At 44.2% G+C, this 21,348-nt stretch overlaps 1 protein-coding gene across 6 annotated transcripts in view; it reads left to right on the top strand.

The window, feature by feature from the left end:
• The window catches only part of LOC110485824 (rhomboid-related protein 3), a 56,957-nt gene that overhangs the window by 29,949 nt on the left and 5,660 nt on the right, over nucleotides 1-21,348 (top strand). For 5 of the 6 annotated variants that reach the window (XM_021557014.3, XM_021557015.3, XM_036940500.2 and 2 more), the window contains 4 exons: nucleotides 8,595-8,753; nucleotides 10,823-11,050; nucleotides 11,510-11,658; nucleotides 17,454-17,566. In XM_021557014.3, coding sequence (XP_021412689.1) covers nucleotides 8,595-8,753; nucleotides 10,823-11,050; nucleotides 11,510-11,658; nucleotides 17,454-17,566 — 649 coding nt within the window. Of the gene's footprint in view, nucleotides 1-1,402; nucleotides 1,575-8,594; nucleotides 8,754-10,822; nucleotides 11,051-11,509; nucleotides 11,659-17,453; nucleotides 17,567-21,348 lie in introns of those variants that run through there. The other variant, XM_036940502.2, reaches the window with a different exon arrangement.

The following is a 21,348-nucleotide window of genomic DNA, read 5'->3' as shown; positions in this document are numbered from 1 at the left end:
GTGTGTATGCCACGGTGATAGAGTTGAGCAGGTACCCACACTCAAACCGTAAAGATGAAAACCCAAGGAGCCTGGATGTAATTCCATGCTCAAAATAATTCCAAATGTACCAGCGCAAAGTGCAAGAAGTGCTAAACAAAAAAGAACACACGTTTCAGCGTCTGTCATCATCAGTGCTGTTCCTGTATTCTAATGTGTCTGTCATCATCAGTGCTGTTCCTGTATTCTAATGTGTCTGTCATCATCAGTGCTGTTCCTGTATTCTAATGTGTCTGTCATCATCAGTGCTGTTCCTGTATTCTAATGTGTCTGTCATCAGTGCTGTTCCTGTATTCTAATGTCTGTCATCATCAGTGCTGTTCCCGTATTCTAATGTGTCTGTCATCATCCGTGCTGTTCCTGTATTCTAATGTGTCTGTCATCATCAGTGCTGTTCCTGTATTCTAATGTGTCTGTCATCAGTGCTGTTCCTGTATTCTAATGTGTCTGTCATCATCAGTGCTGTTCCTGTATTCTAATGTGTCTGTCATCATCAGTGCTGTTCCCGTATTCTAATGTGTCTGTCATCATCAGTGCTGTTCCCGTATTCTAATGTGTCTGTCATCATCAGTGCTGTTCCCGTATTCTAATGTGCCTGTCATCATCAGTGCTGTTCCCGTATTCTAATGTGTCTGTCATCATCAGTGCTGTTCCTGTATTCTAATGTGTCTGTCATCATCAGTGCTGTTCCCGTATTCTAATGTGTCTGTCATCATCAGTGCTGTTCCCCTATTCTAATGTGTCTGTCATCATCCGTGCTGTTCCCGTATTCTGTGTCTGTCATCATCAGTGCTGTTCCCGTATTCTAATATGTCTGTCATCATCAGTGCTGTTCCCGTATTCTAATGTGTCTGTCATCATCAGTGCTGTTCCCGTATTCTAATGTGTCTTTCCTATGTCTTATGTGAAGCTCTCAGAAGGACGAGGGGAAACAGGGTCTTCTTGGGGGAAAGGGATTGGGTAAACCGTGCATGAAATTTCCGTTAGGCCCCCATTGTTAAGGAGGGGTTCCCCACATCACACTCGTCCCTTCATGCCAGTGAGCCTGTTGACTGCAGAGTGTGAACTGGAGTATGAAGGGCTGGATGTGGAGCTGGTGTGTGGGAATGTGTATGTGTGGGTCTTAGTGACAGTGTGTAGGCATGTGAGAGAGGGTGTGTGTTAGTATCAGTTTGAGAGAGAGTTGTAGGAGTGTGTGTCTAAGAGAGGTGGGGGTCTGGGATCTGAATGTAGGCTAAAATGGGGTATGGGGCTGGGTTGTATTGTGGGGGGTGAGAACAGGGGGTTTAGGGGGTGGGGGTTCAGTATGGGACTGTAATCCGTCAGAGGGGTAAACAAGCTCCCATTCTGGACCAGACAGTCTGGTAGATACAGACAGAGAGCAGTGGGACTGGACTAGACACAGACCGTAGTCTCTTATGACACTATTAACTGGCAAACACACGTGAGATATGGTTCTGGGTTCTGGGATTACACAAACCACAGATATGACAAGATGTCCCCTGCAGAAACTGGAAGACATCCTGCAGGAGAAGGTCAGTTTGGTTCACTTTCCCTTTCAGGGAGGGTGTGTGTGTGTGTGTGTGTGTGTGTGTGAGAGAGAAACTTGGAGGTTGAGGTTGTATCACCTAATCCTGATGCCTGACCTCGTTTTCCCAGTATATGGATATTTTATCAAGAAAGAGTCAACGTGGCCGATTTCACCGTATTTATTTAGCACTGACGCAGTCTTTATAGTTATCAATGATCACTTCACCAAAATGCTCCAAACGCATTGCCGCATCTTTAAACAATGACTTTTGGAATCACCATAAAAAAGGACTCTGAGAGTCAACTGTCATCGCTGTTGTTTTACTGAAGAGCAGAATGGAACATCCCTTTACCCCCACCTATTGCCATAGGAATATAATCAAATCCCTTTGTATGTATCACATGCCCCCCAAGTACAAGTGGTGTACAGTGAATTGCTTGCTTACGAAACCTTTCCCAACGATGCAGAGTTTAAACATGTAATTGTCATATTTGAGGTAGATATGTACATGAAGGCAGGGTAAAGTGACTAGACATCAGGATAGATGATAATAATAAGGTATTTGAGGTAGATATGTACATGAAGGCAGGGTAGAGTGACTAGACATCAGGATAGATGATAATAATAAGGTATTTGAGGTAGATATGTACATGAAGGCAGGGTAAAGTGACTAGGCATCAGGATAGATGATAATAATAAGGTATTTGAGGTAGATATGTACATGAAGGCAGGGTAAAGTGACTAGGCATCAGGATAGATAATAATAAGGTATTTGAGGTAGATATGTACATGAAGGCAGGGTAAAGTGACTAGGCATCAGGATAGATAATAATAAGGTATTTGAGGTAGATATGTACATGAAGGCAGGGTAAAGTGACTAGGCATCAGGATAGATAATAATAAGGTATTTGAGGTAGATATGTACATGAAGGCAGGGTAAAGTGACTAGGCATCAGGATAGATAATAATAAGAGTAAAACAAAGAACAGAGTGGCAGCGGCAAATGATGAGTGTAAAAGTGTGTGCTTGTGTGTGTACAGCATGTGTGTTTGTATTGTGTCGATATGGATGTGTGTGTGCGTATGTTGTTTGAATGTGTGAGGGATTTATGCGGGAGTGACAGTGTAGTGTGAGTGTGTATATGAAGTCTAGTGAGTGTGTATATGGGGTGTATCTAAAGTCTAGTGAGTGTGTATATAAAGTCTAGTGAGTGTGTATATGGTGTGTGTGTATATAAAGTCTAGTGAGTGTGTATATAAAGTCTAGTGAGTGTGTATATAAAGTCTAGTGAGTGTGTATATGGTGTGTATATAAAGTCTAGTGAGTGTGTACATAAAGTCTAGTGAGTATGTATATGGTGTGTATATAAAGTCTAGTGAGTGTGTATATAAAGTCTAGTGAGTGTGTGTATATAAAGTCTAGTGAGTGTGTGTATATAAAGTCTAGTGAGTGTGTGTGTATATAAAGTCTAGTGAGTGTGTGTATATAAAGTCTAGTGAGTGTGTATATGGTGTGTGTGTATATAACGTCTAGTGAGTATGTATATGGTGTGTATATAAAGTCTAGTGAGTGTGTATATAAAGTCTAGTGAGTGTGTGTATATAAAGTCTAGTGAGTGTGTGTGTGTGTATATAACGTCTAATGAGTATGTATATGGTGTGTATATAAAGTCTAGTGAGTGTGTATATAAAGTCTAGTGAGTGTGTGTATATAAAGTCTAGTGAGTATGTATATGGTGTGTATATAAAGTCTAGTGAGTGTGTATATAAAGTCTAGTGAGTGTGTATATAGTCTAGTGAGTGTGTATATAAAGTCTAGTGAGTGTGTATATAAAGTCTAGTGAGTGTGTGTATATAAAGTCTAGTGAGTGTGTATATGGTGTGTGTATATAAAGTCTAGTGAGTGTGTATATAAAGTCTAGTGAGTGTGTATATAAAGTCTAGTGAATGTGTGTATATAAAGTCTAGTGAGTGTGTATATGGTGTGTGTATAGTGCCTTGCGAAAGTATTCGGCCCCCTTGAACTTTGCGACCTTTTGCCACATTTCAGGCTTCAAACATAAAGATATAAAACTGTATTTTTTTGTGAAGAATCAACAACAAGTGGGACACAATCATGAAGTGAAACGACATTTATTGGATATTTCAAACTTTTTTAACAAATCAAAAACTGAAAAATTGGGCGTGCAAAATTATTCAGCCCCTTTACTTTCAGTGCAGCAAACTCTCTCCAGAAGTTCAGTGAGGATCTCTGAATGATCCAATGTTGACCTAAATGACTAATGATGATAAATACAATCCACCTGTGTGTAATCAAGTCTCCGTATAAATGCACCTGCACTGTGATAGTCTCAGAGGTCCGTTAAAAGCGCAGAGAGCATCATGAAGAACAAGGAACACACCAGGCAGGTCCGAGATACTGTTGTGAAGAAGTTTAAAGCCGGATTTGGATACAAAAAGATTTCCCTAGCTTTAAACATCCCAAGGAGCACTGTGCAAGCGATAATATTGAAATGGAAGGAGTATCAGACCACTGCAAATCTACCAAGACCTGGCCGTCCCTCTAAACTTTCAGTTCATACAAGGAGAAGACTGATCAGAGATGCAGCCAAGAGGCCCATGATCACTCTGGATGAACTGCAGAGATCTACAGCTGAGGTGGGAGACTCTGTCCATAGGACAACAATCAGTCGTATATTGCACAAATCTGGCCTTTATGGAAGAGTGGCAAGAAGAAAGTCATTTCTTAAAGATATCCATAAAAAGTGTTGTTTAAAGTTTGCCACAAGCCACCTGGGAGACACACCAAACATGTGGAAGAAGGTGCTCTGGTCAGATGAACCAGAATTGAACTTTTTGGCAACAATGCAAAACGTTATGTTTGGCGTAAAAGCAACACAGCTGAACACACCATCCTCACTGTCAAACATGGTGGTGGCAGCATCATGGTTTGGGCCTGCTTTTCTTCAGCAGGGACAGGGAAGATGGTTAAAATTGATGGGAAGATGGATGGAGCCAAATACAGGACCATTCTGGAAAAGACCTGAGACTGGGACGGAGATTTGTCTTCCAACAAGACAATGATCCAAAACATAAAGCAAAATCTACAATGGAATGGTTCAAAAATAAACATATCCAGGTGTTAGAATGGCCAAGTCAAAGTCCAGACCTGAATCCAATCGAGAATCTGTGGAAAGAACTGAAAACTGCTGTTCACAAATGCTTTCCATCCAACCTCACTGAGCTCGAGCTGTTTTGCAAGGAGGAATGGGAAAAAATTTCAGTCTCTCGATGTGCAAAACTGATAGAGACATACCCCAAGCGACTTACAGCTGTAATCGCAGCAAAAGGTGGCGCTACAAAGTATTAACTTAAGGGGGCTGAATAATTTTGCACGCCCAATTTTTCAGTTTTTGATTTGTTAAAAAAGTTTGAAATATCCAATAAATGTCATTCCACTTCATGATTGTGTCCCACTTGTGGTTGATTCTTCACAAAAAAATACAGTTTTATATCTTTATGTTTGAAGCCTGAAATGTGGCAAAAGGTCGCAAAGTTCAAGGGGGCCGAATACTTTCGCAAGGCACTGTATATAAAGTCTAGTGAGTGTGTATATAAAGTCTAGTGAGTGTGTATATAAAGTCTAGTGAGTGTGTATATAAAGTCTAGTGAGTATGTATATGGTGTGTATATAAAGTCTAGTGAGTGTGTATATAAAGTCTAGTGAGTGTGTGTATATAAAGTCTAGTGAGTGTGTATATGGTGTGTATATAAAGTCTAGTGAGTGTGTATATGGTGGGTATATAAAGTTTAGTGAGTGTGTATATGGTGTGTATATAAAGTCTAGTGAGTGTGTATATAAAGTCTAGTGAGTGTATATAAAGTCTAGTGAGTGTGTATATGGTGTGTGTATAAAGTCTAGTGAGTGTGTATATGGTGTGTATATAAAGTCTAGTGAGTGTGTGTATATAAAGTCTAGTGAGTGTGTATATAAAGTCTAGTGAGTGTGTATATAGTCTAGTGAGTGTATATAAAGTCTAGTGAGTGTATAGATGGTGTGTATATAAAGTCTAGTGAGTGTGTATATGGTGTGTATATAAAGTCTAGTGAGTGTGTATATGGCGTGTGTGTATATAAAGTCTAGTGAGTGTGTATATGGCGTGTGTGTATATAAAGTCTAGTGAGTGTGTATATGGCGTGTGTGTATATAAAGTCTAGTGAGTGTGTATATGGCGTGTGTATATAAAGTCTAGTGAGTGTGTATATAAAGTCTAGTGAGTGTGTATATACAGTCTAGTGAGTGTGTATATACAGTCTAGTGAGTGTGTATATACAGTCTAGTGAGTGTGTATATACAGTCTAGTGAGTGTGTATATACAGTCTAATGAGTGTGTATATAAAGTCTAGTGAGTGTGTATATAAAGTCTAGTGAGTGTGTATATACAGTCTAGTGAGTGTGTATATGGTGTGTATATAAAGTATAGTGAGTGTGTATATGGCATGTGTGTGTATATAAAGTCTAGTGAGTGTATATGGTGTGTGTGTATATAAAGTCTAGTGAGTGTGTATATGGCGTGTATATAAAGTCTAGTGAGTGTGTATATAGTGTGTGTATATAAAGTCTAGTGAGTGTGTAAATGGCGTGTGTGTATATGGTGTGTGTATATAAAGTCTAGTGAGTGTGTGTATATGGTGTGTATATAGTCTAGTGAGTGTGTATATGGTGTGTATATAGTCTAGGGAGTGTGTATATAAAGTCTAGTGAGTGTGTAAATGGCGTGTGTATAAAGTCTAGTGAGTGTGTATATGGTGTGTGTGTATAAAGTCTAGTGAGTGTGTATATGGTGTGTATATAGTCTAGTGAGTGTGTATAAAGTCTAGTGAGTGTGTGTATATGGCGTGTATATAAAGTCTACTGAGTGTGCATATAAAGTCTAGTGAGTGTGTGTATATAAAGTCTAGTGAGTGTGTAAATGGCGTGTGTATAAAGTCTAGTGAGTGTGTATATGGTGTGTATATAAAGTCTAGTGAGTGTGTAAATGGCGTGTGTATAAAGTCTAGTGAGTGTGTATATGGTGTGTGTGTGTGTATAAAGTCTAGTGAGTGTGTATATGGTGTGTATATAGTCTGAGTGTGTATATGGCGTGTATATAAAGTCTAGTGAGTGTGTATATAAAGTCTAGTGAGTGTGTGTATATGGTGTGTGTATATAAAGTCTAGTGAGTGTGTATATGGTGTGTGTGTATAAAGTCTAGTGAGTGTGTATATGGTGTGTATAAAGTCTAGTGAGTGTGTGTATATGGTGTGTATATAAAGTCTAGTGAGTGTGTATATAAAGTCTAGTGAGTGTGTGTATATGGTGTGTGTATATAAAGTCTAGTGAGTGTGTAAATGGCGTGTGTATAAAGTCTAGTGGGTGTGTATATAAAGTCTAGTGAGTGTGTATATAAAGTCTAGTGAGTGTGTGTATATGGCGTGTGTATATAAAGTCTAGTGATTGTGCGTAGGGTCAGTGCAGATAGTTCAGGTACCATTAATTGACTATCAGTCTAGTGGCTTGGGGTAGAAGCTGTCTCTTGGTCCAAGAGCCGATGTTCTGGTACCGTTTGCCGGACGGTAGTAGAGGGAACAGTCTATGACTTGGGAGGCTGGAGTCTCTGGCAATTTGTTGAGCCTTCCTCTGACTTCGCCTGATAGAGGTCCTGGATGGCAGGGAGCTCGTCCCCAGTGACGTACTGGGTTGTCTAATAAGTAGAAGGAGAATCCCCATTCAAGTCAATGGTCTGTGATGTTATTTCTATGGCCTCTGTCTTCCGTTGTGCTGCCTGCCAAACGTGGCACATGGAGAAGGCAAACAAACTGTCTGAGGCTTTGCTCAGGGCGATGGAATTAGATTCACTGCTCGTTTAGTCTGTCTCACACACACACACACTATACGCGTGACAGCTGTATTCTGACCCTATTCACAAACAACCTGACATTCAAATCAAACACAAGCGCATCCAGGAATAGAAAGAGGACTCCAATCCAGGCCATTTTACAGGCCGTTGAACAGACACGTCTAAAGTAGCTCCATTCAATTCGTTGGAATCACTGTCACTCATAGCAGAGAGGACGGAGGTCACGCGTAAGAACGTTTGCTCATAGAACATTTGGCGTGAGAAAAAGCGAACACCTATTTGAAGGAGATGATGGAGTCTTGACTCCAGTGTCTTTGTATTTTGACGTTATAGCTTCTATTGCGACTGTTCTCTTTGATTCACTGATGCAGACACTGTGCTGTAACCGCGTGTCGTTGGTGAGGGAGAACGCACTGAGTGAGTGAGTGTGAAGAATTCCTCGTGTGGGATGTCTGGCACTTGCTTCTGCTGAATGTGAGAGACTGTTGTGTGGGTGGAGCCAAGGACTTGTGACCCTTGGAAGTGCTTCGTAGGAGAAGTAGTAGGAGAAAGGCCATGATTTAGACGACCAGGATGTCAAATAGTCAGACTTTATTTCAAGTGCATCGAAACGTTTCAGTACACTTGGCATTAAAATGAAACGCACAACGCCAGCTAACTTCTTTTAAAGTGTGGATATTGGCCCTTTCCTCAGCTACTGAATGTGATTCATGAAAATAATAAACGGAACAAAATGGCCGTTGGTTAGATGAGCTTTTCAGGCTCATTTTTAAATTCTTTACAAAGTAGCTCAAACTATGAAGGAAATGTTATTTTATATCTTTTTGGCTTGTTTTTTTGTTGTTGTCAGTGTTGAATGTTCAGTACAAGGCTGTACTGTGAGATTATATACTGACTTAATTTATAATTCACTTGTGATAACAACCTTTGTGTGTCTATGCGATAAGGCTTGTGTGTATGTGCATTGTGTCTTTGTAAATGTGCTTTTTGTTTGACTACATCTGTCAAGTCTCGTGCGCGCGCGTGTGTGTGTGTGTGTGTCACTCTGCCTGCATGTGTCTATGTCCTTGTCTTTGTGTTTATCTACGGAGCTTCTAACCATACGCCTCTCCCTGTGTGCTCCAGTTCGACTCAGAGAGTTCAGGCTTCATCAGTACAGAGCGGTTCAGAGACCTGCTGGCGGCCCACGGCTCGGAGCTGGACCCTCACAAGCTGGAGGTTCTATTGGCCCTCGCCGACGGCAACGCGGACGGAAAGATCTGCTACCAGGACTTTGTCAACCTGGTGAGAGTCCCGAGTCACTTCCCGTTACCATAGTAACTGATAATAGTGATTGTATAAGCATAACATTGATTATACTGTACACCGATTGGTCATGTTGAGACGTACAGTGGAGAGGAAGTGGTCTTATGACCACCATCATCCTTCTACTCACCCAGGTCTCCATGGACATTCCACACTATTAGACAAGACAACACAGCTTGGTTTAAAGTTGCACTTTCACGCGTCGTCTAACTCCTGTTGTGTTTCACGTGAACTCTTGACCACGGACGGTGAAGTCATCTGGGGAAATAATCAGTTGCTTGGAAATGTGTAAAGTTGTGGTCGGTGGGTGGTGGGTTTGTGAAGGTTCCCCAACTCTCCCCTCTCACTTTCCCTGTCTCCTATTCTCTCTTTTGTCTTCACCGCTTCCTTCAAAGCTGTCCATTGTCTTGTACAGTGGGCTGAGAATGGGCCTGTGGGAACTTGTGAAAGGGGATCTTTTATTGGTCGGTCCAGGTCATGTGACAGGCCAAAGGTCAGGGCGAGGAACTGGGACAGAGAGGAATGGGGAGCATGTACTCAAGTTGTGTGTGTGTGTGTTGGGGGGGGGCGTGGCTGCGGCTGCTATTGTTACACACAAAAACCGCTCCTCACCCCCCATTGCTTTCGAGAGAGAGAGAGACTTGCTGTTTTTTTTTTTTTTTTTTTTTTTTTTGCAGGTCCAACTTTGCTCAGCTGCCTATTCCATAAAGCTGTCAGCGTGATTGGGAGGTATTGCCTAGCTCTCTCTTTTCTCTCTTTCTACTTTTCCTTCTCTCTCTTATCTCTCTCAACTTTCTTTATCTCCCTGCACCTTCTGTGCCTACCCCTCTCCTCTCTCTCTTCCTCTCGCTCCTCTCCCTGACAGCATCTCCTAGTACAGCAGTAGATTGTCCCTGGTCCCACAGTCCTTGTTGGATGAATACCAATCTCTCTCTACCCTGCTCTCTTCTTCGCCGTGGGTGAATAGATAGAACGTCACTCCCTTTCTCTCTCTTTTGATTGAAAAGAAGAGAAAAGAGGAGAGGAATCACCCCTGCACTGCAGGAAGAAAGAAGACTGTGTCTTTATGGGTTTGGGCCATGTGGGGTAGCCTAGCGAGGTGTGTGTGTGTGTGTCCACGTGTGTGTGTGTGTGTGGCATAATGTGTGTGTTTGGTATCGTTTGATCCCACTCTCTGTTTGGCTTTGGGCTGGGAGTGGCCATGGTAACCTACAGTCATCAAGAATCCCACATGGTCTCTTGACTGCAATCAAGACTCACATAATTGGAGATCTGTTCAATTCGAATGCTCATTATAGATTGAAGAATGGTGCGATTGTCAACTACTTTTAGAATCGGAGAGAGAGAGATTTGGGAATGATTGAGAGCAAGAGAGAGGGGAGGGAGAGGAATGAGAGAATGCAAGAGAGAGAGAGAAAGAGGGGGAGAGGGAGAAGAATGAGGGGAAGAGAGAGAGAGCGATAAAGAGAGAGGGGGCTTGTCCACATTCCATGTTCCATAGGAGGACTATGACAATTGCTAATCTCGGTAGAAGGACAACGTTGTCAGGCAGCTGCCGCCAGTACTTGGGACGAGGAGAAGAGCTCAGCGGTTGCTAGGTGATAAAGGAGGCATTCTGTTGCTGGGGCGAGGTGGGAGGATATGGCACCGTGGTTGCTGTCACGGTGGGATGAAGGATGGGGGGGGCTCACGACTTAGGGGATCTATGACGACATACTGAGGTGTTTTAGGGAAGCCAGCAATAGTTACAAGACCTGTAAGGTTGGAATTTCAGCTAATTGAAAATAAACACTTATTTTATGGCCATGTTTCTATGACATTTCTATCGCTCACATAAGATAACTAAATCACTTATTGCAATGAAAGTCTCACTGAATGGACTGACTGTCCCTGAACCCTGACCTGCTGATGGACATTGGGTAGCTGATGTATTTTGACTGAGATCTGCACTCTCTCTATCTCTCTCTCCCCCCTCTCTCATCCCTCCCTCTCCATAAATCTCTCCGTACTTCTCTCTCTCTCCCTCCCCCCTCCCCTCTCCCTGCTAGATGTCCAACAAGCGCAGCAACAGCTTCCGGCGGGCCATCCTCCAGGGGGGTCGTCAGTTAAAGGGGGCCGGGGCCCTGGGGGAGGAGGTGGGTCTGGGTCTGTCCCAGAGACTGGTGAGGCACATCGCCTATGAGACCCTGCCCCGGGAGATCGACAGGAAGTGGTACTTCGACAGCTACACCTGCTGCCCACCACCCTGGCTCATCCTGGCGATCACCATCGCTGAGGTAAGGTTCCGCTCATGGAGGGATAAATCCTAAATTCTACTTCAGTCAAATTTCCCTTTGTCGTGCATGAATGTCAATCGGAGACCAAGTGAACATTCAACTGAAGTGTAAAGTTAGGATGTGCTTAGGTTCTTCAAACATCTCTGAGGAGGGTTTGAGGCTGTAAAGCATTGGTTTTGATAACAAAGATAACCTTATCGTTCAACTTTTGCTTGTCTTTCTTTTCTTCTAACTTGGTAGGACTGGGAGAGAGCAACAGTATCGTTTATCTTTTGCCCTTGGCGTCAACTCTCCATCGGGATAAGCCTTTGAAATCAGTCTAGACTACTGTGAAACTCTACATTCTTCATGGAGACAGCCTAAATATCTCTGTGAAAACTAAAACGTATCTCTTAGGCTCGTACCCAGGCTAGATCGTATATTCCTCTACAATAACTTCAAACCCCTCCCGTCATCTAGGTGGCAGTGTTCATGTACTATGGCCTGCAGTTGGACCGCTGGGTGCTGCAGGTGTCCAGTCCCCACTTCCTAAGGGGCCCACTGCCCTACCACCCCCAGCTACGGATTCAGGCCTGGAGATACCTCAGCTATGCCTTCATGCACGCAGGGTGGGTACCTAGCCAGATGGCCAGTCCGCCCCTGGGGAGGGCTGATCAGACTGTCCCAATATACACACTTGCATACTACTTAGTATATGGTCATGTATTGACCATGCATGCTAATGCGAAGTATGAATATTGGGACAGTCTGATCAGCCCTCCCCAGGGGTGGACTGGCCATCTGGCATTTTGGGCGAATGTCAGATGGGCTGGTCCGTTTTTAGCCCAGTGTGCCTGTCTAACTTTGGTTTTTGCACAAAATTATCATTATCTGGATAATGATGGGGGGCCTCAAGCGAGAATAAATTTGTCCAGTGTGTTTGAAATGCTAGGGCCGATTTCTGGTCTGCCCCTGGCCCTCCTCAAATCCTAAACTCTGTAACGTGTGTCCATAAAGTCCTGGATGTGCGTGTCACAGTCATACAGTCCTACATAGCATTCAGAAAGTATTCAGACCTCTTGACTTTTTTGCAAATGTATTAAACATTTAAACTATCACATTTACATAAATATTCAGATCCTTTACTCAGTACTTTGTTGAAGCATCTTTGGCAGCGATTACAGCCTCGAGTCTTCTTGGGTATGACGCTGAAAGCTTGGCACACCTGTATTTGGGGAGTTTCTCCCATTCTTCTCTGCAGATCCTCTCAAGCTCTGTCAGGTTGGATGGGGAGCGTCGCTGCCCAGCTATTTTCAGGTCTCTCCAGAGATGTTTGATCGGGTTCAAATCCGGGCTCTGGCTGGGCCACTCAAGGACATTCAGAGACTTGTCCCGAAGCCACTGCGGCGTTGTCTTGGCTGTGTGCTTAGGGCTGTTCTCCTGTTGGAAGGTGAACCTTCACCCCAGTCTGAGGTCCTGAGCTCTCTGGAGCAGGTTTTCATCAAGGATCTCTCTGTACTTTACTCTGTTCATCTTTCCCTCGACCCTGCTCATGAAGGGGTACATCGTAAATTCTACTTCAGTCAAATTTCCCTTTGCCGTGCATGAATGTCAATCGGAGACTAAGTGAACATTCAACTGAAGTGTAAAGTTAGGATGTGCTTAGGTTCTTCAAAGATCTCTGAGGGTTTGAGGCTGTAAAGCATTGGTTTTGATAACAAAGATAACCTTATCGTTCAACTTTTGTTTGTCTTTCTTTTCTTCTAACTTGGTAGGACTGGGAGAGAGCAACAGTATCGTTTATCTTTTGCCCTTGGCGTCAACTCTCCATCGAGATAAGCCTTTGAAATCAGTCTAGACTACTGTGAAACTCTACATTCTTCATGGAGACAGCCTAAATATCTCTAAACTAAACTAAAACATATCTCTTAGGCTAGTACCCAGGCTAGATCTTAACTCTACAATAACTTCCCCTCCCGTCTCCCAGTTTGTGCCTCTGAAAAACATCCTTACAGCATGATGCTGCCACCACCATGCTTCACAGTAGGGATGGTGCCGGTTTCCTCCAGATGTGACGCTTGGCATTCAGGCCAAAAAGTTCAATCTTGGATTGATCAGACCAGAGAGTATTTTTTTCCCATGGTCTGAGAGTCCTTTAGGTGCCTTTTTTGCAAACTCCAATAGGGCTGTCATGTGACATACTGAGGAGTGGCTTCTGTCTGGCCACTATACCATAAAGGCCTGATTGGTAGAGTGCTACAGAGAGATTGTTGTCCTTCTGGAAGGTTCTCCCATCTCCACAGAGGAACTCTGGAACTCTGTCAGAGTGACCATCGGGTTCTTTGTCACCTTCCTGACCAAGGCCCTTCTACCCCGATTGCTCAGTTTGGCCAAGTGGCCAGCTCTAGGAAGAGTCTTGGTGGTTCCAAACTTCTTCCATTTAAGAATGGAGACCACTGTGTTCTTGGGGACCTCCAATGCTGCAGAAATGTTTTGGTACCCTTCCCCAGATCTGTGCCTCAACACAATCCTGTCTCAGAGCTCTATGGACAATTCCTTCAACCTCATGGCTTGGGTTATGCTCTGACATCCACTGTCATCTGTGGGACCTTTTTATATAGACAGGTGTATGCCTTTCCATATCATGTCCAATCAATTGAATTTACCACAGGTGGACTCCAATCAAGTTGTAGAAACAGTTCAAGGATGATCAATGGAAACCGGACACATCTGAGTTCAATTTCGAGTCTCACAGCAAATGGTCTGAATACTTTACCTTACTTTACTTTCATTATGCGGTATTGTGTGTAGATTAACGAGGGAGGAAAAACAATTGTATCCATTTTAGAATCGGGCTGTAACGTAACAAAATGGGGGAAAAAGCCAAGGGGTCTGAATACTTTCCAAACGCACTGTATACTGTATATACATTGTCATATCTACTCTATGGCTCTATAGAGCAGTGTTTCTCAATCTATTCCTGGATGTGTATCAGCTGTCACCTTTCCAAATGATTGTGCTCCCACACACACCACATCTGCTTCCTCGTGAGAGCACATGGTCGAGGCAAGTCATTCATCACTAAACACACACACCTCTGAGAGAGGCGGAGGCTGCTGGGAATTTAACCAACTATCTAATGTCCCAAAGCTCTGGCTCTCTATCAGCAGTGTGTGCAGGAGAGGTTGTTCAGTGTTGTGACTGCTACACACACACACACACACACACACACACACACACACAATCCACGTATGTGTCCTTCATGCCCACAGGGCCTGTACTCAGCACTGACACGTGTGGGTGCCACAGCAGAATCCAAAACACAGGAGTTCTCTCGCTCTCTCCCTCTCTCTCTCTCCCTCTCTTTCTCTCTCTCTCTCTCTCTCAGCTTAGTGGATGTACTTTAACCATCCCATTTATCCCATAGCAACGATAGCATGACAAAACCAGGCCAAAAACCCCCAGTGTGTTTCAGCCTCAGATATTATGAACACATTGGTTTAAAATCCCTTCAGTGGAGGTATCCCTAGAAAAAAACACCCAAACAGAATCAAATCTACGAGTTGTTTTGTTGACGCGTACAAGTGCCCTCTTGGTGTAGTGAGAGAACGAGAGAATCATTCTAGTTGACAATGAGACAAGGGTGATATTAATCTTATATAATAATCTTGGATTGATCAGACCAGAGAGTATTTTTTTCCCATGGTCTGAGAGTCCTTTAGGTGCCTTTTTTGCAAACTCCAATAGGGCTGTCATGTGACATACTGAGGAGTGGCTTCTGTCTGGCCACTATACCATAAAGGCCTGATTGGTAGAGTGCTACAGAGAGATTGTTGTCCTTCTGGAAGGTTCTCCCATCTCCACAGAGGAACTCTGGAACTCTGTCAGAGTGACCATCGGGTTCTTTGTCACCTTCCTGACCAAGGCCCTTCTACCCCGATTGCTCAGTTTGGCCAAGTGGCCAGCTCTAGGAAGAGTCTTGGTGGTTCCAAACTTCTTCCATTTAAGAATGGAGACCACTGTGTTCTTGGGGACCTCCAATGCTGCAGAAATGTTTTGGTACCCTTCCCCAGATCTGTGCCTCAACACAATCCTGTCTCAGAGCTCTATGGACAATTCCTTCAACCTCATGGCTTGGGTTATGCTCTGACATCCACTGTCATCTGTGGGACCTTTTTATATAGACAGGTGTATGCCTTTCCATATCATGTCCAATCAATTGAATTTACCACAGGTGGACTCCAATCAAGTTGTAGAAACAGTTCAAGGATGATCAATGGAAACCGGACACATCTGAGTTCAATTTCGAGTCTCACAGCAAATGGTCTGAATACTTTACCTTACTTTACTTTCATTATGCGGTATTGTGTGTAGATTAACGAGGGAGGAAAAACAATTGTATCCATTTTAGAATCGGGCTGTAACGTAACAAAATGGGGGAAAAAGCCAAGGGGTCTGAATACTTTCCAAACGCACTGTATACTGTATATACATTGTCATATCTACTCTATGGCTCTATAGAGCAGTGTTTCTCAATCTATTCCTGGATGTGTATCAGCTGTCACCTTTCCAAATGATTGTGCTCCCACACACACCACATCTGCTTCCTCGTGAGAGCACATGGTCGAGGCAAGTCATTCATCACTAAACACACACACCTCTGAGAGAGGCGGAGGCTGCTGGGAATTTAACCAACTATCTAATGTCCCAAAGCTCTGGCTCTCTATCAGCAGTGTGTGCAGGAGAGGTTGTTCAGTGTTGTGACTGCTACACACACACACACACACACACACACACACACACACAATCCACGTATGTGTCCTTCATGCCCACAGGGCCTGTACTCAGCACTGACACGTGTGGGTGCCACAGCAGAATCCAAAACACAGGAGTTCTCTCGCTCTCTCCCTCTCTCTCTCTCCCTCTCTTTCTCTCTCTCTCTCTCTCTCAGCTTAGTGGATGTACTTTAACCATCCCATTTATCCCATAGCAACGATAGCATGACAAAACCAGGCCAAAAACCCCCAGTGTGTTTCAGCCTCAGATATTATGAACACATTGGTTTAAAATCCCTTCAGTGGAGGTATCCCTAGAAAAAAACACCCAAACAGAATCAAATCTACGAGTTGTTTTGTTGACGCGTACAAGTGCCCTCTTGGTGTAGTGAGAGAACGAGAGAATCATTCTAGTTGACAATGAGACAAGGGTGATATTGATTGGCTTGTGGAGAAGCAAGGCCCTGTCCAAATACACAAGGACGTTCCACTGGAGATTAAAAGGACTATTCATTTTCCAGTGCTAACCAGTCCCAGAGGGACACACACACACACACACACACACACACACACACACACACACACACACACACACACACGTTCCTATGAGAAGTTGTCTCTTAACAATGGCACAGACAAATACATGGATCACTGTCATTGTCTAGACGACCACAAAGGAAAACAAAGAATGCAATGCTGTTTTCACTGAGCTGCTGCACTGTACACTCAATGCCAGCTTAAAGGCGGGAAAATAAGTAAATTCCTGCTTTTACGTTGATGAAAACATAAGGAGTTAAGCAGCCAAAACGTGATAAAACAGATGCGTTTCAAGTGGCTGGGAAATGGCTTTGTCTTTGGTTAAGGGTAGTCTACTAAAGTTGTCCTAGACCGCCTAAAAACATAGCTGTAGGTTTAGTGGAGTGTTGTCCTGTGCTGTTTGTGGGCTGATATGTGCATTCTGTTTGTGTTGTTGTCAATTGGAAGGGATCAGCAGTGTTGTTGACCCAGTGAAGGGATTACATTGTGGAGGGGTGTAATATGCCGGACTTATCACAGTCAGACAGATCACTACACAGCCGGTCAGATAGCTAGATAGCGCGAGGAGAGGAGGGACACTGTAAAAGCCTGGTAGGGATCCAGCACCATCGTTGGACTGAGAGGACAAAGCTAAAATCTCAGCCAATGATGACGCATCAAATGTGTCAACTGCCAGCACATGGCAGCAGGAGCCAAGCAAAATGCTGGATCAATACTGAGACATGGGTGTGTTCCCAGAATGTTGATGCACTAGAGCCAAAACCAGTGGATAGCACTGCTGCAATACAGTTGGCCTAGTTCTGATGTTGTAGTAAAGCCTAGATGCTAACTCCTTTCCCTCCAGAAGCTTATTATCCACAGTCACCATTGGCCCTTAGTCATGTGTTGTTGTTGATAATGGCGGTATGAGCTGCTTCCTAGAGCTACTGTAAGTGTCGTCCCCCCCCCCTCTTATATGCTCTGTGGGCACGATTATCTTTCAGCAACACATTGCCGTCCCTCCATCCATCTTTCCATCCATCACTTTCTTACGACCATCGGGTTGGCCTAATTTAATGATAATGAATTTAGACTGGTGTTTAGACTGGTGCTCATTGAGAGTGTCCCAGCAGGATAGAACACCTGGGTCTGAACATGGCCATGCAGCTGCTGGTGGGAGTCCCTCTTGAGATGGTCCATGGAGCGCTGAGGATAGGACTGGTCTACGTGTGTGGCGTACTGGCAGGTGAGTACTGGGCTAGGGTACACACACAGACTGACGGATGGACACACACACACACACACACACACACACACACACACACACACAGGGCGCAGGTGCACGCACACACACACACACGCACATGCACACATTCAAATCCCTGCTCTCAGGTTTCACCCCATTGTGTTTGGAGAACAGTCATTCAGAAAACACATATGTCTGGGACAGATGAGCTTGTGTTCTGACAGGCTTTCTTGTTGTTCCCCCACCGGTCCAGAACAACAGAGAGAAGTGGAAGGGGATCATCTCAAAACACACTCCAGAGAGAGATAGAATGGGGGAGGGAGGTAAAGGAGAGAATGCAAGGGAGAGAGAGAGAGAAGGGGAGAGAGAGACTTGTCCATGTTCAATAGGAGGCCCATGAATATTGAGAGAGCGAGCAAAGGGACCAAGCCTACTGGGATGCTATGCATCAGAGAGAGGAAGAGGACCAAGCCCACTGGGATGCTATGCATCAGAGAGAGGAAGAGGATCAAGACCACTGGGATGCTATGCATCAGAGAGAGGAAGAGGACCAAGCCTACTGGGATGCTATGCATCAGAGAGAGGAAGAGGACCAAGCCTACTGGGATGCTATGCATCAGAGAGAGGAAGAGGATCAAGACCACTGGAATGTTATGCATCAGAGAGAGGAAGAGGACCAAGCCTACTGGGATGCTATGCATCAGAGAGAGGAAGAGGACCAAGCCTAATGGGATGCTATGCATCAGAGAGAGGAAGAGGACCAAGCCTAATGGGATGCTATGCATCAGAGAGAGGAAGAGGACCAAGCCTAATGGGATGCTATGCATCAGAGAGAGGAAGAGGACCAAGCCTAATGGGATGCTATGCATCAGAGAGAGGAAGAGGACCAAGCCTACTGGGATGTTATGCATCAGAGAGAGGAAGAGGACCAAGCCTACTGGGATGCTATGCATCAGAGAGAGGAAGAGGACCAAGCCTACTGGGATGCTATGCATCAGAGAGAGGAAGAGGCTTTGAAGGCAAATGTCATTGCTAGCTTCCTTGTGACATTAGCTGCTAATGTCATTTGAGCGCCCAGGGCTCCCCTCTCTCCCTCTGCCTCCTCTCCCTCCTCTCTCCCCTTTCCCCCCTGGCCCAGCACGACTTGGCTCAGTATGGCTCAGTGCTCACTAGATTACCGTGTGACCATGGGGTATGTTCTACACTGCGTGTTCATCATGCAGTGTACATGAGGAGTGGAGCGATAATCCAGCTTTAGTTTAAACTACCTCTAGAGCCAAACAAACATTATCAGGGATTTCTGCCTGCTGCCCTCTGGAAACTAAATGCTCAGGAAACATTCGGAGTGGAAATACTTGGATGAAGATGGTTGATGTTTGGGAGACGTGTGGGGATATTTAGCAAGGATATAACAGCCCTGTGGGTGGGTGGGAAGAAGCTGTAGAAGGGCAGGTTAAGGGATTGCCAGCAGAGTGTGTAATTGTGTACCTTTTTAACTAGGCAAGTCAATTAAGAACAAATGGTTATTTACAATGACAGCCTAACCCGGACGACGCTGGGCCAATTGTGCGCCACCCTCTGGGACTCCCGATCACGGCCGGTTGTGATACAGCCCGGGATCAAATCAGGGTCTGCAGTGACGCCTCTAGCACTGTGATGCACTGCCTTAGACCGCTGCACCACTAGGGAGACCCATTCCGTGTGTGTGTGTGTGTGTGTGTGTGTGTAAAGTTTGTGTGTGTTTGTTTTACATAGGCATGTGTGTTTGTGGATATAAATACTGTATATATGTATGAGGCTTTATATCTGGTTGTGTATGAAGACGGGTGTGTACACAGAATACTTTTGGTCCCAGCTGTGGTGCCCTCCCCCCCAGATAACACAGATAATGGTGGTACTGAGAGGGCCACTGTCCCCACGGGAACCTGCTGGTTAATTAGATATCGACCCACTGGAAGGAGGTGTGTGTGTGTGTGTAGGGAGTTTGTCTTCTGTGTTGTTTTGCCTGGATAAATGTTGTTATGGTGGAGAGGAGTGCTCAGCTGTACCAACAGGGTCAGAGGTCAAAAGGGACTCAGGTGTCCAGTGAGAGGTCAATACTCAATATGGATTTTTAAGACTGTAATACAAATCAAATCAAATGTTATTTGTCACATGTGCCGAATACAACAGGTGTAGTTAGACCTTACAGTGAAATACTTACTTACAAGCCCTTAACCAACAATGCAGTTTTAAGAAAAATACCTACAAAAATAATAAATTAAAGTAACAAATAATTAAAGAGCAGCAGTAAAATAACAATAGCGAGACAGGGGGTATACAGGGGGTGCCGGTACAGAGTCAATGTGCGGGGGCACCGGTTAGTCGAGGTAATTGAGGTAATATGTATATGTAGGTAGAGTTATTAAAGTGACTATGCATAGATAATAACAGAGTAGCAGCAGTGTAGAAGAGGGGGGGGGGGGCAATGCAAATAGTCACTTAGAGAGACTCTTGTTCGAACGTAGGCACAAACAACAAAAACACACATGTTTTACTATCCTTGTGGGGGCCTAAAATTGATTTCCATTCAAAATCCTATTTTCCTTAACCCCTAACCCTAAACCTAACTCCTAACCGTTACCCTAATTCCTACCCTAACCCCTAACCCTAAACCTAACCCCTAACCCTAAACCTAACTCCTAACCGTTACCCTAATTCCTACCCTACCCTAACCCCTAAACCTAACTCCTAACCGTTACCCTAATTCCTACCCTACCCTAACCCCTAACCCTAACTCCTAACCCTAAACCTAACTCCTAACCGTTACCCTAATTCCTACCCTACCCTAAACCTAACTCCTAAACCTAACCCCTAACCCTAAACCTAACTCCTAACCCTAAACCTAACTCCTAAACCTAACCCCTAACCCTAAACCTAACTCCTAACCGTTACCCTAATTCCTACCCTACCCTAACCCCTAACCCTAAACCTAACTCCTAACCGTTGCCCTAATTCCTACCCTACCCTAACCCCTAACCCTAAAACTAACTCCTAACCGTTGCCCTAATTCCTACCCTACCCTAACCCCTAACCCTAAACCTAACTCCTAACCCCTAACCCTAAACCTAACTCCTAACCCTAAACCTAACTCCTAACCGTTACCCTAATTCCTACCCTACCCTATTTGTAACCCTAAACCTAACCCCTAAGCCTAAAATCGTTTTTGTCCTCATGGGGCCGTCCAAATGTCCTCTTGTTTTACTACTTTTGGGGATTTCATACACACACACACAGAGAGAGAGAGAGAGAAACACTAAATTACCACTTTCAGTATCTGTGATAATTATAAGATGACTCTGAAGTTTTAAAGGACAGTCAGTGACTTTGAACTCTCTACCGGTCTCTGATGATGAGTAGCACTGATGCTGTGTAGATAATGTGGCCAAACTTAGTGTTCCCTCTTTGGCAGCAGGATTCCAAGTTTGGTGTCCTAGTTTGGAAGTTTAACCAACAAACAAGATAGATGACACGTCAGTTTCTCACCCAACGACTGACCCAGAGGGCCTCCAGAGAGACTACAAAGGGAAGGAAGTCCTTTAGTGGGTGTGGGGGTTGTCACGGTGATAAAACAATAATATTAACAGAGATAATAGTGGTAATAATGGTCTTCCCATCTGTCGACACACACCTTGAGCAGAGGAACCAGGGCGGTGTGTGTTGTCTAACAGGTGTGTGTGTGTGTGTGTGTCTCCTTTTTGTATGCATTTCTAGATTTCTTGCTATCTCTGTGTGTGTGTGTG

This window comes from Oncorhynchus mykiss, chromosome 13 (assembly GCF_057628025.1).
Source record: "Oncorhynchus mykiss isolate SJ-2025 chromosome 13, ASM5762802v1, whole genome shotgun sequence".
Taxonomy (NCBI): Eukaryota; Metazoa; Chordata; class Actinopteri; order Salmoniformes; family Salmonidae; genus Oncorhynchus; species Oncorhynchus mykiss.
Note: the sequence above shows the minus strand (reverse complement) of the source record. Positions and strands in the feature narration are given on the sequence as shown.